This window comes from Hemibagrus wyckioides, linkage group LG14 (assembly GCF_019097595.1).
Source record: "Hemibagrus wyckioides isolate EC202008001 linkage group LG14, SWU_Hwy_1.0, whole genome shotgun sequence".
NCBI lineage: Eukaryota > Metazoa > Chordata > Actinopteri > Siluriformes > Bagridae > Hemibagrus > Hemibagrus wyckioides.
The window spans coordinates 4,342,267-4,368,610 of record NC_080723.1 but is presented as its reverse complement, the minus strand read 5'-3'; the positions used below and the strand labels follow the sequence as shown (position 1 = coordinate 4,368,610).

Sequence of the window (26,344 nt, the reverse complement as noted above, 5' to 3'; positions counted from 1 at the left end):
AGGGGTCCATGGCTCGGTGGGGACCCCCGAGCAAAAGGGGGACCAACACAATATTAGGCAGGTGGTCATAATGTTATGCCTGATCAGTGTATTTGAATTATCAATCAGATTTTTGCATTAACATTTCTAATTGCATGCTTCTAACGCCAGAGGGTTTCCGACACAGTGTTTTACAAACACACCGCGTGCGTGTGGGGGGTGTGTGTGTGTGCGCGCGCATATATATATATATATATATATACAGTGGGCGGATCTGATGAGAGTGCAGCCGTTCTGATTGGCCATTGACACCGTCAATCTAAAGTGGTAACGTTTGGGGAAGTGCAGCAGCGCTGGCTAATGTTATAATATCGACTCAGGCAGACTGGCTTATCATCAGTGTGCTGTAATAAATGTTAAACCTATCATGCAGACAAGACTGACATAAATCAGGTAAGATGTGTTTTGTAAGGTTTACAGCCTGTTATTTGGTCAGTCACGTTTGATAGACCAACACTGAATAGCTATGTCAGTGCATTAGCTAGCTTGCTATGTGTCTGTTTATTCTTCTGTCATCTAACCTCATGTGTGGAACTGTTGTTGGGTTTTATTGTTAGTTACAGCTGGTTAGAGTAATCTGACCACCCCAGTGTCTGTGCTAGCTAAATCAGCAGGTTGCAAGGGGTGGTGGTCAGCATCACGCATGTCGGATGACCAGCTGAGGAAATGTCACAAGCTAAGTGAGCATTTTAGCAAGACCTGTGTTTCCTTACTTTAACGTATAGCTGTGATCAGTTTCAGCGGTCACGTGGCCTTTAGGTGACATCTGTACACAGCTGTATACTGTGTATACCTTATATAAGTGTGTAAAACTGTACGCATGAAGCTATATCTTAAACATATCCACCACCTCTGAGGCTAACACTAGGTAAAAGTAGGTGATAATAATACTAATACTTGTAAACTAACCAAAAAGGCAGTGGCTAGTTAATGTAAATGACCCTGTGTGAATAGATCTGACCACCAGGACAGCACATGCACATCAAAAAGCATTGATTACACCATTTTTTTTTATGAAGAATTGCTTTTCTTTAAAAAACATTTAGTTTTTTATTCTGCGTATTTTGTTGCTTAAAATGAGGATGTATGCAAGTTTCTTTACAAGGCATATTTACACTGTACATAGAGTTGCAACAAGTATAAACAAACAAACAAACAATAGACACATTTACAAGCTGGCCTGAGAAAGGCCAGGTCAAACATGTTTCAGCCTGAGGTTGAGGTAATGAAGCTATACGCTCATCAGTTATAAGCACTTTATTATTAATAATTTCCAATTAAAAATTGAATGCCATTTTTCTAATCAGTCAACTGTGTGGCTGTTAGACTGTTATGGTTTAGAGGCAGTGTCACTGAGGAAGAGACAGGAGTCAGAGCTGGAGGTAGCAGAGCTGAAGATGTTGAGGTTCTCTTTGCGAGTGACATGGTTGGACAGGATTAGGAACGAGTACATCAGAGGGACGGCTCATGTTGGACATTTGGGGGACGATGTTAGGGAGGCCAGATTAAGATGGTTTGGACATGTTCAGAGGAGGGAGAGTGAGTATATTGGTAGGAGAATGTTGGACATGGAGCTGCCAGGCAGGAGGCAAAGAGGAAGGCCAAAGAGGAGGTATATGGATAGAATAAATGAGGATATGAAGCTAGTGTTGAGGATGCAGAAGATAGGGATAGGTTGAGAGAGATGATTCGCTGTCGCCGAAAAAGCCGGGAAAAGCCGAAAGAAGAAAAAGAAGAAGTAAACTGTGTGACTGTTCAGCTTCGGCTAAACAATGATCAAGAATAGGGAAAAAGGTGATTTTTTTTTCCCCATGATTTTGAATGTATGATTATTGGAGTCAGACAGGCTTGTTTTGAGTATTTCTGTAACCCCCTGATCTCACACAACAACAGACAGAAAGGCTACACTAACTCCTACAGAGACACCCACTCTGTACAGTTGTGGTGAACAGAAAGCATCTCATGATGCACAAGATGTTGAACCTTGAGGCAGATGAGCAGCAACAGCAGAAAATCATCAGCTTTCACTTCTGTCATTTAAGAACATAAAGCTGAGGCTGCAGTGGCCAGAGACTCACCAAATCTGGGCAGCTGAAGACTGGAAAAACATTTTGTCAACAGTCCAGGCTAATGGAGATGGTGTAATGTTTTCTTGGCACACTTTGTGCTCATTCAACCATCGTTTGTATGCCACAGCCTGTTTGAGTATTGTTGCTGACCATGTGACATGACCACAATTTATCTACATTAAAAAGGCTACTTCCAGCGTGAGAATGCAGCATGTCACAACGCAAAAATCATCTCAAACTGGTTTCATGAACATGAGCTCAGTGTTCTTCACTGTTCTTCCCAGTCACTGGACCTGAATCCAGTAGATCACATGTGGGATCGGAACAGGAGATTCGCAGCATGAAAGTGGACCTGAAAAATTAGCAAGAAATAGTGTGATGAAATCATGTCAGCATGAACCAGAATAAATGCTTCCAACGTCTTGTGGAATCCATGCCATGAAGAATCGAGGCCTGTATTATTGTAGCGTTCCTAATAAAGTGCTCAGGGAGTGTATTTTAAAGTATTATTATTATTGTTTATGTACCTGTAAGCAGTCCAGTAGCTGTTTTCTGTACTAACTGTAACCATAAAATTAAATAAAATCATTATTACTATACAGATACACTATATTGGCAAACGTTTTGGGACACCCCGCCAAATCACTGAATTCAGGGGTTGGACTCGGCCCCTTAGCTCCAGTGAAAGGAACTCTTAATGCTTCAGCATACCAAGACATTTTGGACAATTTCCAACTTTGTGGGAACAGTTTGAGGATGACCCCTTCCTGTTACAACATGACTGCACACCAGTGCACAAGGCAAGGTCCATAAAGACATGGACGAGCGAGTTTGGTGTGGAGGAACTTCAGAGTCCTGAACTTAACCTGATAGAACACCTTAGAGCGGAGACTGCGAGCCAGGCCTTCTCGTCTGCCTTGGTGTCTTGGTATGCTGAAGCATTAAGAGTTCCTTTCACAAACCTGTGTTTGTTGAATGACATGATACAGATCTTAATTTAAAGCAGGCTGGGATCACACTTCCTGTGCTGGACGGAGGTTGTTGTAGAGAGTCGTAATGGTTACTACGAGGACTTTGTATCATATTCAGAACGGACAAAAATCCCTGAGATAGTTATTTTATGTATTCATATTCAAGGTAAATCGTGTCTACCTCCATGCTGGTCTTTTAAAAGGTTAAGGTTATCACATACAAAAGAAATTTCTTTAGGAGAATAGTTATAGAGGGAACAAATCTGTAAGGATTATCACTACAACAGAGGGTTTCCTTCTTGTGAAAGAATTTTGTCCTCCATCATCACGAGTGTGTGGTTCCCCCGCCAGCCAGTTCTGGCCCATAAAAACCAGATCACATGGTGTGGTGCACATTCCTCTGCTTCTCAGCATCCATGTGAAGCACTGTAGTGATGAGGGTTAGAGATGGTGGGTGTGGTGTGGTGTGGTGGAAGGGAGGCCCCTGTTTTGTAGTACAGTTCGGGTCTTGACCTGCCTTCAGGCATCGTGTGATTCACCTCCCGGCGATGTACTGGACCTCAGAAGCTCACTAATGGCTCTGTCTTTCTTGATTCGCCACATTAAGGGCCTGAAGATGCGTTTTTTTTCCGTCTCACACGCTCTGCTTAATCGTCATAAACAAGTGAGTATAGTGCAAGGATTTGTAGCTACACTTGGAGTAAAAGTATTTTGGTTCTCATATATGAGTTTTATTAAAGATTGATTCTTGTCAATGACTGAAATATGTCCTTTGTCGATCAAACTTTGTCCGGGATTAAAACGGCGATTATCCGGCGTAAATCCTTTCTAGCCGTGGACCATGCTTAATCTTTTTGTGCGGCTAGCCAGTACTTAACACGGATCAAAGTGGAACAAGCGTTATTTACAACTAAATAACTAAATCATTTAATGAATGTTTCTTATTTACGTGTCACGTTTGAAAAAAATGTAAAAAAAAATCGGCTTCCATGATGAGCAATGCGTAATTTAATCATAGAGTCAATCACACATCATGGACCGGTTGAAAAAACGGCAACTTGACTGTTCAGCTGTCCTTTCTTTGAGAAGGAATCAAACGTGATGGGACACAACGAGAGATTTCTGTTTCAGCCTCGTGTCTTGTGTGTATTTTTGGATTTCTAATGGATGGCAGACATCAGGAGGAGGCTGTGAGCTACATGACTGCACTGTGGAGTAAGACCTGGTCCACAGCAGACTATACACTCGTTCATTAACTGAGATAAATCAGAATTAGATATAAATGCCACACTGTCTTGCCCAAGTGATCTGGGTGTTTTTACATAGCTAGAAAACCTGTTGATTACAGCATAAGTGGTCGAGTTTTGGACGCCTAATTTAATTTCTCACAGAGCTCAGCTAAGCGGCATCTGGCACCAGACCAAGAGACGGACAGAGAATCAGGAGGCTGAAGAAAGATCTCTGCATGAATCAGCATGTAATTGCTAGGCAGTTTTTCAGGACTTGTTTACTTACTTTATATTTGCACCTATTAGCCTGTTAACTCCGGGTACGACCGGGTACGCATTTTACTTTTTTTTTTTTTAGCAGACGCTCCTTAACTAAAGCGATATACCGAATCGTTTGTAGTCTCCAACGAAGCGTATCGTCAAGCTATTTCATTAGGTCAGGGACTTAGAATAGCATCAAGCGAAACCATGTTCATCAAGGTGGCACCTGAGATGAGAAAGTTTTAAAGAAAGTTATGTAACCGGAGTCTGGCATTTTCTGTGACCATCACCTTTCAGACTCAATGACCGCAGCTATGACCCTAATCAGCTCACCAGACTCTATTAATACACTGATCAGCCAGACCATTACGGCCTAATATTGTGTTGGTCCCCCTTGCTCAAATCCTTACGCTTGCCCATTTTTCCTGCTTCTAACACATCAACTTCAAGGACAAAATGTTCACTTGCTGCCTAATATATCCCACCCACTAACAGGTGCCATGATGAGGAGATCATCAGTCTTATTCACTTCACCTGTCAGTGCTCATAATGTTATGGCTGATCAGTGTATGAGTTAATAGGATTAATATGATAATGCGTAATGCCCTCTACACTGTATTTTCTCTCTCTGATTCACCTTACGTCCTCCTTTTGCTTACCTTTTCATTTTTTTTCCCCTTCTGACCCGCCTGGTCTCACTGTCCTTTCCCTTTTCCCCCTTGATGTTCACTGTAGGAGTCAGAGTGCTGGGTCCCTATGGCTGTGTATGATGAAAATATTCTGAAGAATCCATTTTATCTGTCACTGGAGAAGCAAAGACCAGACCTCTGCGACCGAGTGGCAGAAGTACATGGCATTGTAAGCAGTTTTCTTTACAATATATTTATTTATTTAGGTCTGCACGTATATATTAAGATCTGCAGTGTAGAGATATATAGCACAAATAAAAGGAGTTTATACCTTATAATAAAAGAAAGTGCAGATTTTGGTCACTGTTATGGTCTATACAGTCTTGGTGTCTGAAAACAGTGTCATATTCACTATATGGCCAAATGTATGTGGACACCTGACTGTCACATGCATATATGATCCTTTCCCAAACTGTTGCCAGAAAGTGCACAGTTTTATCATATGTCTTTGTGTGCTCCCTTCACCAGAGCTAAGAGGACCAAACATGATCCTGTTGTGTACAAAGTGAGCCTCATGAATACAAGGTTTAGCAAGGATGGAAAGAACTCCAGTGTCCTGCTTAAAGCCCTGATCTCAACCCCAGTGAACACCTTTGCAGTGAACCGAACCCCATACCTCACTAAAGATCTTGTAGCTGAATGAACACAAATCTCCATAGCCATGCTCCAACATTCAGTGGCCATGGACATGGACCATGTGACCTTATTTACACCTAGTTTTTGGTCTTGTTTTTCTTTCTTTTCCTTCTACAGTGCATGTGGCCATTGGTCCCAGCAATTAAGTGGCACATAAATGCCACGCTTTATATGCAAAGTAAATGCTGCGTAATCAACACTGTTCTTTACTCAAATTGTATAGAGAAATACATTGAAATTACAATTTTAATATGAATTTCTGTACAATTACTCTATAGAAGGCTGCAGAGTTAAATTCACTTCCAGAACATAAATCTACAAATCATTTACTCAACCCCTGGTCATCCAAGATGGTCATGTCTTACTTTCTTCAATCTGAGCGGTCCTCCTTCTACACTGGGTCTGTAGCTCTGCCTACGTCACATGTGACCTTCCGGCATGATTACGTACTACGTAGCGTCGCCGGACGTGCATCCCGGAGCTAGTGCTAGTTAAAAAGTATACAATCCATCTTAGAGTATCTGTAACATAAAAAGTGAAGAGATCTACAGTAGATACTTTCTAAATGCACTGTGGTGGTCTTCTGTTTGTTTCTGTAGGTCCTGGTTCCATGTTGTGGAAGTTTATCAGCTAGTTCGTACACCACAGCACAGTTTGAGAGCTATGTCCTCTTACCTGCAGAACAAGGCTTCCAGACAGCCGATGGAAAGGTACGTACAGACGCGGTCACTTCCGATACGCAGTGTGCAGTGATTGTAAGCAGTGTTCTCTGTTGGATCTTGCAGGAGGTGTCAATAGAAAATAACCAGGTGCATTTGGTGGCCGGCTTTGTGAATCCTGCTTCAATCCCCATTCTGTTCGAGGAGACGTTCTACAATGAGAAGGAGCAGGCATACAGCATCCTGTGTATCACTCGACCCGTCGACTCGGAGCTGAGCACAGGTAGATCTCTACATCTCTATACACTGAGCTCTTACTGACAAGTTCCTGGTGCTGGAACCAGTTTAGGGAAGTGCGGGGGGTTTTAATGACGCAATAATAAGATGTAGATGTTTTATAATACATAGCATAAAATTAATAATCTGTTTCTGATTGTTTTTCAATTTACTATGTAAACACATATACTATGTTGCCAAATGTTTTGGGACACCCCTCCAAATCACTGAATTCAGGTGTTGTTTTTCAGGGGTTTCAGTGAAGGAACTCATTGGACATTTTGGACAATTTCATCCTCCCAGCTTTGTGGGAATTCTTTAGGGATGTAATATGGAGTTGGCCCATCCTTTTCAGCTATAACAGCTTCAACTCTTCTGGGAAGGCTTTCCACAAGGTTTAGGAGTGTGTTTATGGCAATATTTGACCATTCCTCTAGAAGCACATTTGTGAGGTCAGGTACTGATGTTGGACGAGAAGGCCTGGCTTGCAGTCTCCTCTCTAATTCATCCCAAAGATGAGGGATCAGGTTGAGGTCAGGACTCTGTGAAGTTCCTCCACACCCAAACTCTCTCATCCATGTCTTTATGGACCTTGCTTTGTGCACTGGTGTGCAGTCATGTTGGAACAGGAAGGGGTCATCCCCAAACTGTTCCCACAAAGCATGAAATTGTCTAAAATGTCTTGGTATGCTGAAGCATTAAGAGTTCCTTTTTACTGGAACTAAGGGGCCGAGCCCAACCCCTGAAAAACAACACCTGAATTCAATGATTTAGAGGGGTGTCCCAAAACTTTTGCCACGATTGTGTCTATGGTCCCAAAAACACACAGAACGACTAAAAAGCAACGTCTGTGCTTTTTAGTGCTTTTACCTAGCTGTTCTCTGCTCCGTCTGCTCTTTTGAAGCATAGCTTTCAATCTGGTATTAGTCTAGCTATTTAGTTACAAGGTAGAATTTGTATTGTGTTTGTTATTATAGTGCAGGTACCGGTTCTTTTAATCAATTTAATGCTCTTTTAAAGTGTAAAAAAACTGGATCAGCTCCAGATTAGGCTCTAGCACTGGCACCTTGCTGATTTTAATCTTATTCCTTAGAATGAAATGATCAGTTTTGTACACTTTGTTAGTTTTTGGTTCAAGAGCGAGAGTTTTCTTGTATTGTGATATTCTATCAAAACAAAAGAGAAGTGAGAATTGAGGTTGACTGAAAGACCGACGTGAACTGAAACTCTGTTCGACAGTTGAGCCGAGTCCTGCCCCTACACACTACTGCCTGAAGAATGCGGAGGAGGCAAAAGACGTCCTGGGCCGCCATGCTGAGAAACTGGATAAATTCATTGCTGCATTCTGCAACTCCTTCAAAGAGCAGGAAAGGAAGGGTCTGCGCCATCACATAGTGAGAGAGAGAGTCCTCTATTACTCCTTAACGCGGGTAACTTGTAGTCGATGAAAAGAAATAACCGCACGTTCTTTATCTTCCTCAGGATGCTCTACATGCTCTCTATACAAAATGTCTCCAGTGCTTGCTGAGAGATTCGCGCCTGGTACGTAGAGATCGTCCAGATGTGCTCTTTCAGCTGTGTCTGTACTGCTGTCTTGTGCTGTGAGTTGATGTAGTGGGTGTTGTGGATTTTTTAGAAGGTGCTGACCAAGCAGGAGCTTCAGATGACTGTCCTCAAACAAGCAGTGGAGGTACGTGTTCATAAGGCCGCTGTCTTTTTCCTCTTCAAGTACCAACATGTTTCAGTCCTATGGGAAGAATGTGCTCTTCTCTCCATTCTCTTCCTCCTTCAAAATAGGCTAAATATTGAGAGCTCAGTAATATGTCATTAAAGAATCAAATAAATCTAGCTAGCTGATTACCCAGTACAGTTAGAAGTCTTTATGTGAGCAATATCCCCCCAATATCATCTCATAAGGACAGCATAAATGGAGCAAGAGCACTTTGTTCATGCTTTTTTTTTCTTTTTAATTTGGCAGATGTACATACACAATGGTATCCATGATCTCCTCTTTAGTTATGTGGGAAATCTCGAAGCAACTCAGGTACTGTGTTTATATATATATATATGTGTGTGTGTGTGTCTAATGTTTGGGGCAGTCATGGTGAACTTTTGTTCCATTATAATTTGTGCATTTTGTATTTCTACTATATTTCCTGTTGGTGTATTAAGCACTGTTAAATTGTCGGGTCAGATGCGTTTTCTTGGTGGAAGGTCCTGGGTTCGAATCCCGGGTTCGAACAAGACAGGGGCCTTTCTGCATGGAGTTTGCATGTTCTCCCTGTGCCTGTGTGGGTTTACTCTGGTTTCCTCCCACAGTCCAAAAACATGTACATTAGGTTGATTTGGTAATTCTAAATCCCCCATAGGAGTGAGTGTGAGTGTGTGTGGTTGTCTGTCTATATGTGTGGCCCTGTGATGGACTGGAGACCTGTCCAGGGTGTACTCCTGCCTTTTGCCCAGTGTGTGCTGGGATAGGCTCCAGCAGATCCCTGTAACCCTAATTAGAAATAAAGCGGGTATAGACAATGGATGGATGGATTCGTTTTCTGTTACAGCAGCTTTGGCAAAAGACAAATTATTTATATGAATGCGTTCTTTTTTCATACATCAATGATATCATTTATATTATATTTCATATAGCCTAATCAATTTTAGGATTAATTAAATTATATTTCATACATCCTAATTATAATGATAAATGGATTTCAAAAACATGTCACAAAGAATTTCATTAAGTTTTCTTCCACAAGAGAGACTTTATGGCTTCTCGGCAACGTGACCAGCTCCTATTTTATTTTGTTTTACTGAATTTCAAGAGGCATGTGAGGAAGCAACCGTTTATAGCTGCTGTAGCAATCGTGATAACAGGAATTAATAGTTTTACAGAAATCCCACGACATTAAACACAACTATAAACAAATAAAAAAATCTTTAATCAATATAAATATTATTGCTGTGGTGTGAGAGACCTAACGCACGTCAGGATTGCACCGTTATTAAAGAACATTCATTGATCATTTTCTTATGACAACACTGTGTTTTTTTTCCATATCTTGTATTTTAATAGGATGCTGCGTTCAATAAAACGACAAGAGGACTGCAGGAGCTGCAACAGAAAGATCTCGGAGTGAAGTCCGAATTCAGGTGTACTGAATAGAGTGAAGTTGATTATTTGTCCATCACCTGACGCTCTGCCTCTCGTGTGCATGTGCTAACTCTCTTACTTTCCTCTCTTTCTATAGTATAAATATTCCTCGTGCCAAGAGGGAATTAAGTCAGCTTAACCGCTGCAGCTCTCCTCAGCAGAAGCTGCTCTGCCTCAGGAAGGTTGCCTTCACCATCATGCAGTCTCCCAGCCGCAAAGGTGTGTTTATATTTATATAACCTGAGCCTTACCTCCATACGTACGTTACATATACGGCTTTCGCAGTCTGGAAGCTGTGATTCTTTGCGATCTTTTTTTTGTAGGTTGTTAGGGAAGAAATGTGTTTTTGGGGGAGTGTGCAGCTCCGTTGGTTTCACCCCATGACTGTGCATCATTGTTTTCTTGACGACTCAATTTAACAGGGCTATGCTGTAGCAGTTTGTGTCCTAACTGACAATGTCGCCTTTGTCCTTCAGTCCAACAATTCTCCTGAACTTTACTATAGTAACCACACACACACACACACACACACGCACACACACACAGAATACTTAACTCTTTTTCACCACAAACTACTGAAATAAACAGCGCTGGCAGAACAACAACACCTCATTGTTTATGTAAAGTAGAGCAGTCTGGACTTGACAACTGTTTGCCAGTGAGCCAACTTAAAAAATTCGTGAAGGAGTGTAAAGAAATGGTGAGAATGGAGCACATTTACACCCGGACTATAGAACTGTGAGAGATGTATTTCCTTTCTCTTTGTTTGTCCAGTTAACCTGGAGGCAGTGTGTGCAGATGACCTCCTTTCAGTTATCCTGTATCTGCTGGTGAAAACCGAGATTCCTAATTGGTAAGTAAAGAAGTAATCGATTATATTCAATATATATACACTGATCAGCCATAACATTATGACCACCTGGCTATTATTGTGTTGGTCCCCCTTTTGCTGGCAAAACAGCCTTGATACGTCAAGGCATGGACTCCATTAGGTCCCTGAAAGTGTGCTGTAGGCACCAAGATGTTAGCAGCAGATCCTGTAAGTTGTAAAGTGGGGCCTCCATGGGTCAGACTTGTTTGTCCACTGCAGACCGGGAACATCCCACACGAGCTGCAGGTTTGGAGATGCTCTGATCCAGTGGTCTAGCCATCACAATTTGGCCCTTCGTCAAACTCGTTCAAATCCTTACGCTTGTCCATTTTTCCTGCTTCTAACACATCAACTTTGAGGACAAAATGCTGCCTAATAAATCCCACCCATTAACAGGTGCCGTGATGAGATCATCAGTCTTATTCACTTCCTGTCAGTGCTCAGGATGTTATGGCTGATCGGTGTAGCATCAGATTAGGTCTGTTTTTTGGTTTCACTGACGCAGATTTGTTCACGTTTTTTTCAGGATGGCAAATCTGAGTTACATTAAAAACTTTCATTTCTGCAATTCTACAAAGGATGACCTGAGTTACTGTCTGACGTCTTTTGAGGCAGCTGTGGAGTACATAAGCCAAGGCAACCTTAGTCAAGGGTCGACGGTGAGAGATGGGGGATAGGGGTTGCATGTCTTATATTAGTGCACTCTCTTTTATCAATTTTTATTTATTTTTTTAACAATCCAAATGCACACAAATTTTTGCATTTTTGGATGTCTTGTTTTCTTCTTGTTTACAATAGTGTGTACACAAGTTCCAGTCATAGCTTTTGCAGAGAATCAGTTTTTCCTTCATATATTGATATGTAAATTAAAATATGTTCCCTGGTGCGTAGGGCTCAGGAGAGCTGAATGACAAACTGTTCTTCAGGCAAAAGATGAATCTGCTTTCTCAGAGTTCATCTACACCGATAGATTGTTTGTTTGAGGTGAGAAACACACTGCGACTTTTTTCCACTTTAAAAGATACCTATGTAATGAGTATTATCTTTAGTAAAAAGAGGAAAGATGCTCCACTTCAAGATGTCACTATATAATACACATCATACAGTATTTAGCACTATTGGTGTCAATCTGGATTTAATCTTCTGATATCTTAAGTGTTTTGTCTGGGTGTCTTTAGCATATTGCAAATGGGAACAAGGCAGAGGTCCAACGCTTGCTAAGTGAAGGCGAGAGTGAGGAGGACAGGAGACAGATGTGTCATCCACTGTGTTCCTGTGATGCATGTGACCAGCATTTGTCAGGGTTAGACTCTAACTCTTTGTTTCTCATTCTCTTTCCTACACACACACACACACACACATTATGAACATTGCAAAATTAGGCTTAGAACACTATAATCACTGCATCTTCACACAGGAATTTTTACTTATGAGTTCCTATTACATGATAGATTTATCTTAGACACTATATAGTCTTAAGTTAAGTAGCCTTTGTCACATATAAACTATATTGCCAAAAGTTTTGGGACACCCCTCCAGAGCATTGAATTCAGGTGTTGTTTTTCAGGGGTTGGTCTCGGCCCCTTAGTTCCAGTAAAGGAACTCTTAATGCTTCAGCTTCATTTTGGACAATTTCATGCTCCCAACTTTGTCGGAACAGTTTGGGGATGCCTCCTTCCTGTTCCAACATGACTGCTCACCAGTGCACAAAGCAAGGTCCATAAAGACATGGGTGAGTGAGTTTGATGTGGAGGAATCCAGACACAGAGTCCTGACCTCAACCCGATAGAACACCTTTGGGATGAATTAGAGCGGAGACTGCGAGCGAGACCTTCTTGTCCAACATCAGTGCCTGACCTCACAAATGCACTTCTAGAGGAATGGTCAGAAATTCCCATAAACACACTCCTAAACCTTGTGGAAAGCCTTCCCAGAAGAGTTGAAGCTGTTATAGTTGCAAAGGGTGGGACAAATCCATATTACATGTTCATGTGAAGGCAGACATCGCAAAACATTTGGCAATATAGTGTACATCACTACTCAGCCTTAACTCCCATCTTTGGAGGGTTGGGGTCAGAGCGCAGGGTGAGTTATGATGCAGCGCCCCATGGGTGGGGGGAGGAGGTGTCAGGGGATGTTGAGTGCCTTGCTCAAGACCCTGGTGCAAAAACCCAGAGCCTTAACCACTTGAGCTACCACCTTCCTAGTGTATGCCATATCGCAGTAAACAACTGTGGGAACATACATTTTTCTGTACATATTTACATTACAAACTGAAAAACTACCGTTGATCCAACCCCTTATTCACAAAATTGTGGACTGAGAATTGTTAATGAAATGATGGTCAGCCTATTTGGGTGTGTTCTTGCTCTGTGTTCATTAATGATATCAGTACACTCAGAGAAACACACAGCGAAAGGGGGACCAAGACCAATATAAGACAGGTGGTCATAAAGTTATGCCTGGACAGTGTATATATTAAAACATAGCTGTAGCACCCACACTCGGTCAGTACTAATGCTAAAAAAATATTTTTCTTTATTTCGTTTAACCCCCAGGAGATTAAACGACCCATCTATAGTGACTCCATGTTCCCGGGATGACCGAGGCTACACTCCTCTTCATGTTGCTGCTATATGCGGTTAGTTGTCTTCTCATATGCTTTAAATCACTGTCATATTTTAAGTATGAAATATGACTACTAATTAATAGTGATTAGGGAAGTTCATTGATTCTGTTTCTTAGGTTTCTTTCTCAGTTCTTTTACACATGCATATAAACCTCTGTGCTTAGACCTCTATGTCTGACATGCAGAATATGTGTGTGTGGATGAATAGGTCAGTCACTACTAATTGACCTGTTGGTCTCAAAGGGGGCTGCGGTGAATGCCACAGACTACCACGGTCTCACAGCTCTACACCTCTCCTGCCAGAAAGGCTATCAGAGTGTCACTGTGAGTGTCATGTCTCAGTACATCTGTTTACAGCTGGATACAAGGCATACTCTACACTAAATAAAAAAATAAAATAAACATGTGATATGGTAAAACACTGATTCCGATGCCACCGGTCTCTTTATCACTCTTCCCCCCCCTGAAGTTGCTGCTGTTGCACTATCAAGCAAACACAGATGCTCAGGACAACAATGGGAACACTCCTCTCCACCTGGCTTGTATGTATGGCCACGAGGATGTAAGTGACTTGGATAATACTCTATTAATGCAATTCCTTAAAGACCATGAAATCTAATCATGTTATAATAATATATACACCGATCAGGTAGAACGTTCTGAGCAGTGCCAGGTGAAGTGAATAACACTGATGATCTCCTCATCATGGCACCTGTTAGTGGGTGGGATATATTAGGCAGCAAGTGAACATTTTGTCCTCAAAGTTGATGTGTTAGAAGCAGGAAAAATGGACAAGTGTAAGGATTTGAGCGAGTTTGATGATGAAGGGCCAAATTGTGATGGCTAGACCACTGGATCAGAGCATCTCCACAACTGTAACTCTTGTGGGGTGTTCCCGGTCTTCAGTGGTCAGTATCTATCAAAAATATCCTTTAAATCCTATATGTTGCTAGGGTGGGTCCCATGGATCTGCTGCTAATATCTTGGTGCCAAATACCACAGCACACCTTCAGGGATCTACTGTCTTGGCAGGAAAATTGGGACCAACACAATATTAGGCAGATGGTCATAATGTTATGGCTGATCTGTGTGTGTATCTATACAAAGAGTTTTATTGGAATAAGGAGAATCTCCCAGTGTTAAGCCGTGTGTGTGTTTGTGTTTCAGTGTGTAAAGGCACTTGTTTACTACGACCTGCACACATGCCGGCTTAATGTGCAGAATGATAAGGGGGACACGGCTCTCCACATTGCGGCTCGTTGGGGTTACGAAGGCATCATGGAGGTGCTGCTGGAGAACGGTGCCTCGACTCTCCTCCATAACAAGGCCAATCAGAGCCCACTGCACTGTGCACTCAACTCCAGGGTCAGAGCACCACGCAGTCCGGCACTCAATATATGCATTATAGTCACATCATTTCATGGCGCATGTAGTTAAATAAATACACAGTGGTATTTGCATACAGTTGTTTGTGTGCTTGTGACTGATTTCATTAATTTCTGAATTTATTGTAAATAACACCTTCCTTAATTCACGTTGTAGGTTCTGTCCTTGCTGGAGCGTACCTATGACCATTCCAGTAAAGAGGTAAAAAATTAAAACTATAAAAATAAATACTTAATAAACACAATTAATAGAATCGAAACAAAGTCTAACATGACAGATATAAAATTAGAGAAAAGCTAAAGTGAAAAGAGCTGATTTTAAAATTTCTATCTGAATATGATGACTATATGTCATGTCTTGTGAAGCTAAAAAGAAAATGAATGCAGAGAAGTAAAATGAGCAGATAATATAACAACATATATATTTATATCTTTTCAGGCTCCCTGCCATTCTCCGCAGCCAGCTGACAGCAGCAGCAGCAGACGTACCTCTGTGTCCAGTACGTCCTCAGTCATCTCTGTGGAGGCCAATTCTGAGAGCGAGCGCACTCGCCTAAAGGAGGTGAGACCGGCGCCCTCTGTGGTGCGAGAAAGGGTTTCGTTTTTGCCTCTATGCTGAATGGGTTTTGGCTGCGGCCTGAGTCTCTTTCTCTTTTGTGTCTAACGGCAGGTGGAGAAGTTACTGCGGGCAGTGGCAGATGGAGATGTGGAAATGGTGAGAGGTTATTACACATAAACTAATATGACGGGAAACAAATTCACACTTTCCCCCTTTTTTCCGCTGACACAGTGAGAACATGCAGGCTTTGTTTGTTTTTGAAAGCAGTTTGTTAGTAGGAAATAAGGTGGATTTTCATATTGCATGTATGTGCATAACCTCAGGTGCGCTACCTGTTGGAGTGGTTAGATGAAGAGCCCGAGGATGATGAGAAGGCTGAATTGCCTGAAAAGGCAGAACTGTGCCACCCTCTGTGCCAGTGTTCAAAGTGTGAACCTACACAAAAGGTATACACATTTTGCTAGATATAATGCACCCTACTAGTTACTGCCTTATTCAGTTAGTATTTAATTATTATTTGCACACCTAGCTTCAGGTTAAATGAATTATAAGTGGAACAATGTGTTTCCTATGCTTTTTCATTCTAGTATTTTTCGGTACATTTCTTTTAGTGTGCTATACAGTTATCACACCGAGAATTTCACCACCCCGCCCTTATTTTTGCGGCTTTATGCGTGTCTTTAGAAGTTGTGCATCCTGCAGCCGGACAGGTTGGGAGTGAACAGTAGCAGTGCAGATGGTTTCACGCCGCTGCACGTGGCAGCACTGCATGGACACACGGTACTCGTTTCTTTACTCATCCGCCATGGAGCCAACATCAACGCCTGTAACAGCCAGAACGCCACTCCACTCCATCTGGCCTGCCAGAATAGCCACACACAGGTACGGCTGCACTACTAACTCTGCTCCATATAATTCGGTCAAACGTTTTTATCTGGTTCATTTTTCTTTGATGCTTAAACAGCCAAACAGCTGGGACATCTGCCTTCACATGCACATGAATGTTATATGGAGTTGTGCCACGTTTTGCAGCTATAACAGCTTCAACTCTTCTGGGAAGGCTTTCCACAAATTTGAGGAGTGTGTTTATGGGAATTTTTGACCATTCCTCTAGAAACGCATTTGTGAGGTCAAGCACTGATGTTGGACAAGAAGACCTGGCTCGCAGTCTCCGCTCTGGCCAGTCAAGGTTGAATCCAGTAACAATAGAAATCTGCTCTGTGAATAGAAAGTTGCTGGCTCTGATAAAAAGCCAATATACTACTGTACACATTTACACTACCAGTCAAAAGTTTGGACACACCTTCTAATTCCATGGTCTTTCCTGATGTTTATTTCTTTCTACATTGTAAAACAATGCTGAAGGCGGCCGAAATACACAATAATGTCCTTTGAACAGTTGATATTGAGATACGTCTGCTACTGATGCTCTGTAAAGCCTTCATAACGGCTCTAATCTGAGGTGCTGTTAATTGGTGATTTCTGAGGCTGGTAACTCTAAATGAACTTCTCCTCTGCAGCAGAGGTACGTTTTGGTCTTGCTTTACTGGGATGGTCTTCATGTGAGCCAGTTTCATCATGGTGCTTCATGGGTTTTGCAAATGCACTTGACAATACTGTTCTTGCAAGAACTATTCCAGAACTCCTGACCTTCGTGTCTTAAAATAACAACTGACTGTTTTTTGTTGTCATTACATATGGATTACTGAAGTCCATGTGTGTTATTTCATAGTTTTGAAATCTCCAGTATTGTTCTAGAATGTAGAAAATAAATCCCTAAACAAAAAAACATTGAATTAAAAGGTGTGTCCAAACTTTTGACTGGTAGTGTAAATAATTACCTAATATTTTGAATTATGTTCATGAGACCAATCTGTGCTGATGTAATTTATTTTACATTTAAAAAGCAGGTCTAAATAAACTTACATAACCCTCTGCTCTAATTGACTCCATTTCCCAATTCCCTCCACATACTATATGCAAGTCATTTAAACCCTGCAAAAATTTTTATTGAACAATTTTATTTGCAGCATTTAATCTGCTTGCTCAGGGTACAACAAGCCAGGAGGGGCCAAACGTGTACTAAACTGAAAGGACGCGTAAACACAAAAAAGAACATTTGCTTCCAGCAGCAGCTAATTTTGCTTCGTGCTGAAGTCATCTGGGTTATTTTTAACTGCAAATTCACAAACACTGAATCCATGAACAAGTAGGATATGAGGATGCGCTGGGGTCTTTTGAGAAACTGGTAATTATTACGTAAAACTGGACAGGTGTTATCTTTTATAGGGGATCCTTGTTTCAGCTTGTGTCATTATCTGAACTGAACTCAGGGCATGAAGCCTTTATTATCGCCACACGTACATAGCAGCACAGTGGAATTCTTTCCTTCACATATCCCAGCTGAGGAAGTTGGGGTCAGAGCGCAGGGGCAGCTATGATACAGTGCCCCTGGAGCAGAAAGGGCCTTGCTCAGTTGCCCAACAGGAGAGCTCGGTGGTGCTGGGGCTTGATCCCTGATCCTCCGATCAACAACCATCAACGACCCAATATAGAGCCACATGTTAGGTCATAAGGGCCTTTAATGTTTTTCTTCTCTTAATGTAAAGTGTATGGCCCTCATCCTAGGTTAAGATGGCAGTCTTGAGTACCCAAGCTGGTAAAAATTTAACCTATCCTTCGCCAGTAGTTTTAAGGTTGGTTAGGTTTGTACATGCTAGGTTCTTACTGAATCAGTAAGGAAGGTTATGATGTAACACTGAAATACAGCACCACCTTCTTCTACATTCTCTCATTATTTCTGCAGGTGATGAGCTTTCTGGTGGAGTGCAATGCCAAGTTAAATAAGAAGGATTATTTTGGAAACACTCCCCTGATCCAAGCCTGTTTAAAGGGACATGAGGAGACCGTATCAGTGCTAATACAGGTACCATGCTCACGGCCTATATATTCACTGCTTGAGGAGGTCATGTATCCAAACATCTAATGAGGCCAGCCGAGTGAAATGGGAATGAATTTAATTGTTTTGTCCTCCTCTAGAGTGGTGCTTCATTGAACCTGGCCAACAATCAGGGTAACACGGCTCTACACGAGGCAGTGAGAGGAGGACACCAGACTCTGGTGGAACTGCTGCTACAGGCTGGGGCTATTACACACCTCAGGAACAAGAGACAGCGCACTGCACTGGACTGTGCTCAGGAATCTGTAATGCAGGCTAATTTTTCTAACCATTCATTCTTTACATTTCAAACCGCTGGATAGTAACAGGTTTTAAAAATTACTCAAAATAATTTTGTTTTGCAGAACACAGCAATTCTTAGGATTCTACAGAAAGCCTGTGCATCCAGTCTTGAAGCTGATTCCGTCAGACAGTTCTTCATAGCCCAAAGACATCAAGGAAAAAGTGAGAGGTCTATATGTAATCAAATGTAATGTATATAAACCTTTGATTTTTCTATTCATCTAAGGTGTTGTTTTTTTTTTTTTTTTTTACAGCACTTTCTGTTGTCCAACACAAGAGTCCTGATTTGCAAAGGTGTGTGACTGACCAATCTGCCCTTACTGTACCGTGTTTATATATAGATTTATGATCAGTTCATTCACTTTCAGGGCTGTAAATTTTCATTAGCTCAACATCCACACTAGATAAATTGGTAGATAAATTCAACAAAATACACTCGCTGAGCACTTTATTAAGAAAGCTGTTGTAACACAGGCTAGGGTCTCACTTTTCACTTGCCTCAGTGGCATGGATTCCGTGACATGATGTTGGAAACATTCTCATGAGATTCTGGTCCATGGTGATGTTACGACATCACAAAATTCCTGCAGATTTTTCAGGTGCACTTCACAAATGTTGATCTACTTGAATTGAGATCTGGTGGCTGGGAAAAACACTGAAGAACGCTGAACTTCATGATACCAGTTTAAGTTGATTTTTGCTTATTTGGTGCATTATCATGCTGGAAGAAAGCATTATGAGTAAATTGTGGACATGAAGGTGGCACATGGTCAGCAACAATACTCAAATGTGCTGCGGGATTCAATGATTGATTTATATTAAAGAGCCCAAAGTATGCCAAGAACACACTCATGAGACCAGACTATTTTTTTTCCAGTCTTCAGTTGTCCAGTTTTGGTGAGCATGTTCCCAATGCAGCCTCAGCTTTCTGATCTTGGCTGACAGAAACGGGGAACCTGACCTAGTCTCCTGCATTTTGAGATGCTTTTCTATTGCAGAGTGGTTATCTGAGTTACTGTAGCCCTTCTGTCTGCTCAAAACAGCCCGGTCATTTTCTCTCTCATTAACAAGGCGTTTCCATCTGCAGATCTGCTTCTCACTGGATTTTTTTTAATGCACCAATCTGAGTAAACTCTACAGACTGTTGTGTGTGAATATCCCCGCAGTTATAGAAATACTCTAACCAGCCTGTCTGGCACCAATAATCATACCGCTGTCAAAATCACAGAGACATGTCCCCCCATTCTCGGTTGATTTGAACGTTACCCAAAGGTGATGTTCATGATTTTATGCATCGCACTGCTGCCATCTGATTGGTTGATTAGGTCATTAAATGTTCCTAATAATGTGTTCTAATAAAGTAAGTGTATTAACAACACGATGTTATGTATTATGGACAGAATACAACAGATGACTAAATCACAAGACGGTGCCATCCTTCTCTCCGCCGACTCTCCAAATATGGTAACTATCTGTTTTTTCGAAACTGCACCGGACTTTATATTTATTCTATTTATATTTTTGCGGTTTTCCTCATGTTCGCTTCCCAGGGTTCAGATGACCTGAATAATAGAAGGCGACTCCGGCGAGGAGAGACTGTTGACGGCTGTGACCTCTTCATCAGTATGTCTGAAAATTCTCACTCCTTCAGCCAGGCCACAGGCTTAAACCGCAGTCACACCATACACCAGGACCTGACCCCCAGCTCCCATGGAGACCTGGAGCACACACAATGTAGCTCTGTTGCAGACAACATGGCTGACACTGGAGCAAATGAGCACTCTACTAACCTGTCACCTGAACCTGAGCAGGTTATTGGAAAGGCCAATGAGAACATGCAGGCCAGCTTAGAGGAGGAGGAGAAGGATGAGGAGGTGGAGAAGGAGTTGGAAGAGAATGAGGAGGATCAGAACAAGGGCAAAAACGTGCATTGGGATTCCACAGAGATGGAAAATATCGTGCTCTGAGGACCTCAGAGGCAGTTCTCACTTAAATAATGATGAAATAATATCACAATAGGCTATGCATTTAGCTGTTCTGCTGAACATTTAAGTGACCAGGTTTAATTTTCTTGCTTCATTTGGAGATACTAAACTCACCCCAGCTACTGACACGTCCGGCTGCTTTAACTCAAACCCAAACTCCATAGAAACAGTGTAAAAGATTCAGTTTTAATTCATTGAACTGACTACGACATGACAAATTAAACTGCTAGGGGTCTTAAAAGGTTTGCTTAGTAATGTTATTATTGGTAACATAAAGGGAGATAATTCTGTGCATGTCCAGGAAAGTGTAATATGAGAAGCTGACCAAAACTGTCCACCCAGATCCTACATTTGTTTTGGTCTTTTATCCTTCTATCTGCCGAAGTCCACGTTGTTTTGGATTTATGTCAAATCCTAATTATAGAGTCATCATTTTCCTGAAAGGGGCCTTTGAACAGTAAAGACAGTAAAGTTTAAACAAACTTTTAAGGACGAATTTAACCTGCAGTTTTATTTAACCAGCACTTTTTTACCAGCATCATAAAAAGGGATGATTGGGCATAATTTTTTTTTTCTTTTACTGTATCTTAAGTTTAACATGGTTTCGTTTTTCATTTCTTTTATCAAGCCACTTGAATATTTTACCAGCTTAGGTAAGACGTACAGAAGTGTTTGACTTGACTGATTATACTTCAAATACTACGTGGGTAGTATAGAAATAGTTTCTTTTCACTTTTACTTGATTTGATTGAGCTGTTTTAAGTTATTTTTTAAAAGTGGAATGTAGATATAAAAAGAAAAGCAGCTATTATAGATGCCAAGGACTTTTCTTTTCTTCACGTTCTTCATTCAGTTAATCAAAACCTGCCTTGCTGCATCCACAATATATACAGTAGACAGTATTCTGGACCGGTACTGTGTTATAGGCATGCACTTTACTCTTTAAAATATATACACAGTTCTAAATGGAGGTTTTCAGACTGTTTGGCAACCCTTTTCATGCAGACTAATCCTAGACTGTGGAATAGTTTCACTGTGCTTTTCGGATCCAAGTCTAACGTGAGTTAGTGAAAACTTTTCTCAAGATGTTTGCAATTCGTCGCCAAACGTAACCGAACTTTTTTTTTTTTTTTTGGGTTGTAGCATCTCTGCATCTCTAATCTGGAAATAATAAAAAAAAAAAGCAGTTATTTTTGTACACGTCCCTTTAAGTGTTATTCGTTTAATAATGCAGTGAATGTGCCTTATTAAAACTGGGTCAGAATGAATTAAGTCATACATCATGGTTTTTCAGTGATGAATAAAATAAATAATGAAATTGTGCAGTCTGAGATGGGTTTTCTATCTATCTATCTATCTATCTATCTATCTATCTATCTATCTATCTATCTATCTATCTATCTATCTATCTATCTATCTATCTATCTATCTCTCTCTCTCTCTCTCTCTCTCTCTCTCTCTCTCCTTTTACCTCCTAATTAACTGCTAAACATTTATTCCAGTAATTCGTGTGCTTTCTCAAATCCTACACCTGAGAAATCAGGGAAGGAAACAAATAGACCCTTTAAATGACCCAGAGTGTTTGCTACTAGTGCTGTATGTATAAAATTTTTCAGAAATTATTTTTAAGCTGTAATGGTCTGTAATGCAAACAAATTCTTAGTTAAAAAGGACTTGTCTAAGAGTAGAAGCTCTTTTAATAAAGAAGCTAAATGCAACTTGTGCCTGACTCTAAAGCACTGACTGAAGTGGCACTTGGACACCATCAAAACCTCTGAATCACCCTGCAATGCGTGAAGTCAAAACAATTATTTCAATATTTAAATTGCTGAGTAAGTTATTTTACTCAATTCTGTACAACTGTCAGCAATAGGTCAACAAACAGGTCAGTAACAAAAATAATAATTCTAACTGAAACGTTTTTCTAACTCTGTGGCGTCAAATAATTCCAATAATTCCATCATCTTTATTGGAAATTGTATGGACACTGGTGGCTCAGTGGTAGGTCTCTCAGTCCCAAGCCCAGATAAAAATGGGAGGGTTGCATCAGGAAGGGCATCCGGCGTAAAACCTGTGCCAAGTTGTTGTGCGGACCAGTTGGTCCGCTGTGGCGACCCCTCACACACGTAGGGAGCAGCTGAAACATCAACAACAACAATCTGTGTTAATAATTGCATGGACTTCACCTCTCTGTTGCCATCTAACTAGGTTTGGATACACTACCAGTCAAAAGTTTAGACACACCTTTTAATTCAATGTTTTTTTGTTTAGGGATTTATTTTCTACATTCTAGAACAATACTGGAGATTTCAAAACTATGAAATAACACACATGGACTTCAGTAATCCATATGTAACGACAACAAAAAACAGTCAGTTGTTATTTTAAGACACGAAGGTCAGGAGTTCTGGAATAGTTCTTGCAAGAACAGTATTGTCAAGTGCATTTGCAAAACCCATGAAGCACCATGATGAAACTGGCTCACATGAAGACCATCCCAGTAAAGCAAGACCAAAACGTACCTCTGCTGCAGAGGAGAAGTTCATTTAGAGTTACCAGCCTCAGAAATCACCAATTAACAGCACCTCAGATTAGAGCCGTTATGAAGGCTTTACAGAGCATCAGTAGCAGACATATCTCAATATCAGCTGTTCAAACGACATTATTGTGTATTTCGGCCGCCTTCAGCATAGAAAGAAATAAACATCAGGAAAGACCATGGAATTAGAAGATGTGTCCAAACTTTTGACTGGTAGTGTACCTCTCCAGCACTCTTAAATAATTTAGGAGCTAGTCTTAATCAGACTTCTGCTTTAGTTTAACACAGGAATCATGTCATTTTGTAGAATTTTGACACACTTAAACCTAAATTTCTTTACTCTGAGCAGCCACAGCAGATCTGACATTTACATCATGAAATCCTTAATCAAATACAAGGCCACGATATTTGATACTGTACATTTCAACAGTAAATGGAGCAGCCTTGTTTGCTAGAAATATGCGCCGAGTTGCCAACTTTCACTGTGGGTGTGTGCATGAAATGTGCTGCTAGTCTAGCACACTGATTGATGGATGTGGTGAACAGGCAGGGAATCTTATGGCCCTTCTGATTTAATGAAGGAGATGTAGGGAAATGTAGTCATTACCATTATTAAGCGCCAGGGCAGTTTCACAGCCAACCATGCATCACGCCGAGAGGAGAAGATTAAATCACTTAGTCTAAACGGGCAAAAAAGAGAGCACTTTCATAAAAGTGCATTAAATGATTGACACGCCGTTTTCTGAAATATGCTGCGCCTTGAGACCGCTGCCCACGCTTAAGGCGAGCACTCTTTACATGAGATGGCTGGAAAGTGCAAAATGGCCTTTGGACTCATTTGAATATGGAGGAGACGGGCAGAGGGGAAAGAGAGGTCATCAATTAACGCATTAAGCAAATATCCGAATGAAATGTAGCATTCACAGATGCCCGGACCAGAAGATGAAAGTCCCTGTGTCAGCTCTTCCGCTGCAGGATCCAAAGAGCCAGAGAGCATAATTAATCTGACCCCCTTTCAACCTGTTAAATACGGGAAATCAGTTTTCTTTTCTCTTAGCTCACAGTCTCAATTTGTGACAATTGCTCTGGGGTAACATTTCTCCTGACAGATGTAGATTCTTTATAATTCCACACAATGGAGCTAGCGCTCAATTGTGGTGATTTGTCTGCTGAAGCTGCCACAGACTCGACTAAACAAATGTATCATGCACGAACCACGTCTCTTACTACTGTTCACCCAAAATATTATTATTGTATTGGTTAAGTAATGGAGGCACGATGGCTTAGTGGTTAGTATTATTGCCTCACACCTCTGGTGTTAAGGGTTTAATTCCTGCCTGTATGCAGAGTTTGCATTTTCACCCTGTGCTTTGGGGGTATCCTTCCTCCTTCCCAGTCCATAAACGTGTTGTAGCTTGACTAACATTTCTAAAATTGATGTGTGGGGCCTGTGATGGTCTCCATCATGTGACTTGAATCCCCTGGGATAGCTCTCTCTCTCTCTCTCTCATTGTTGGTGTTTTGGCGGCGCACAGGGGTCAGCATCAGATCACACGGGTCAGCCTTCACTCCCCACGTGCATCAATGAGCCTCGGCCGCCCATGACCCTCTCGCCGGTTCACCACTGTTCCTTCCTTGGACCACTTTTGATAGATACTGACCACTGCAGACCGGGAACACCCCACAAGAGCTGCAGTTTTGGAGATGTTCTGATCCAGTGGTCTAGGCACAATTCGGCCCTTCGTCAAACTTGCTTAAATCCTTACGCTTGTCCATTTCTTATAACACATCAACTTTAATATATCCCACCCACTAACAGGTGCCATGATGAGGAGATCCTCAGTGGTATTCATTTCACCTGTCAGCGGTCATAATGTTATGCCTGATCGGTGTATATATTAGTAGTCACTGCAATTTTAGCATGACTGATCAGAGCATGAACTGTTTGGGCTGCTTGATTACTTCTGTTTGTGTTTAGCGGCAATCATCTCAGCCACATCCTCTCAGACTGGCCTCCAGTGTTAAACGGCAATATAGCCTTCAATATAAGGTGATAGGGCAGATGACCTTATTATCTATTAGGCTGCTTTGTCTGTTCTCGGTCACACCTTTCTGCATTTCATTACACTGCCCAATTAAACATTTCACTCGTCTCTCTCGGACTACAAGGCCAGCAAGCGTGAGACCCCTGAACTTTCCTCTGTAGAACAAATGACCCAATTTACATAACAAGCAATGATGAGAAAATCTTTTATCTTTGCATACAATTAAATCTCAAACAAAAGGACATCTCAATCAATTACATGGAATGACCAGTTCGTAAATAAATTAGTCTTGCCAATATATTGCGAGAGAAGATCAATAGGCAATGTTAACCAGATATTGGGGCAATGTTCTGCAACATGGTGTCGATATCTGTCGGCTGCATTTCTCTGACTGCTAGCGGATGTCAGACAGACAAGATGGATCTACACTCGCACCAAAATATAAAACTGAGATCATTTACATGTCAGTATGACCTTTCATGTTATTCAGATCAGCCCAGAGGGTTGCAACAAATAGATTTTGTTGAGCTTCAGTGAAGGTTAAGGTGTGACATGCTTGTTGGCAGGCCCTTAAAAGATTCATGTTTAGGGTTTTTGTCTTTTTCATTTCATTGCCTGTACCACTTATCTCAGGCATCATTGGGCATCAAAGCAGGATACATCCTGGACAGAGTGCCAACCCATCACAGGGCACACACACTCATTCACAGCAATTTAGAGACTCCAGTCAACCTAGAAGCATGCCTTTGGGAGGAAACCCACCAAACACAGGGATATACATCCTGTGTGATTGGAATGAAACCTACATCCACACCAGCCCTGTGCTTAGAAGATTTTACTGGACAACCTTTACTGATGGAGCCCTAGCACTCTTTGTTCCAGTTTCTCTGATTTTGTTCTTTGTACACTATTTTTTGGGTTTACAGTTACAAATCCTAACTTCTGTATCTTTAAGAGGTCTTAACAGTATATATATATATATATACACTATATTGCCAAAAGTATTCGCTCACCTGCCTTGACTCGCATATGAACTTAAGTGACATCCCATTCCTAATCCATAGGGTTCAATATGACGTCGGTCCACCCTTTGCAGCTATAACAGCTTCAACT

General features: G+C 41.3%; 1 protein-coding gene across 1 annotated transcript; it reads left to right on the top strand.

The window, feature by feature from the left end:
* Nucleotides 1-278: 278 nt before the first annotated feature.
* On the top strand, nt 279-21,975 carry ankrd27 (ankyrin repeat domain 27 (VPS9 domain)). Its single transcript, XM_058408689.1, has 29 exons — nt 279-432; nt 5,305-5,427; nt 6,494-6,604; nt 6,680-6,836; nt 8,069-8,223; nt 8,312-8,371; nt 8,466-8,519; nt 8,808-8,873; nt 9,900-9,976; nt 10,075-10,196; nt 10,752-10,830; nt 11,375-11,507; nt 11,740-11,832; nt 12,027-12,151; nt 13,407-13,489; nt 13,686-13,801; nt 13,947-14,039; nt 14,645-14,842; nt 15,020-15,064; nt 15,302-15,424; nt 15,533-15,577; nt 15,745-15,867; nt 16,106-16,303; nt 18,228-18,347; nt 18,461-18,625; nt 18,725-18,824; nt 18,917-18,956; nt 20,063-20,126; nt 20,213-21,975. Exons 2-29 carry the CDS (start codon nt 5,326-5,328, stop codon nt 20,627-20,629), a joined length of 3,264 nt encoding a protein of 1,087 aa, XP_058264672.1. The 5' UTR covers nt 279-432; nt 5,305-5,325; the 3' UTR covers nt 20,630-21,975.
* The last annotated feature ends 4,369 nt before the right edge of the window (nt 21,976-26,344 follow it).

What these genes read in the sequence shown, in the direction of transcription:
- ankrd27 (XM_058408689.1), top strand. Translation starts at nt 5,326, where the DNA reads ATGGCTGTGTATGATGAAAATATTCTGAAGAATCCATTTTATCTGTCA. An exon ending in AGCGCACTCGCCTAAAGGAG is followed by an intron (nt 15,425 to 15,532) that starts GTGAGACCGGCG and finishes GTCTAACGGCAG; the next exon opens with GTGGAGAAGTTACTGCGGGC. An exon ending in GCCAGAATAGCCACACACAG is followed by an intron (nt 16,304 to 18,227) that starts GTACGGCTGCAC and finishes TTATTTCTGCAG; the next exon opens with GTGATGAGCTTTCTGGTGGA.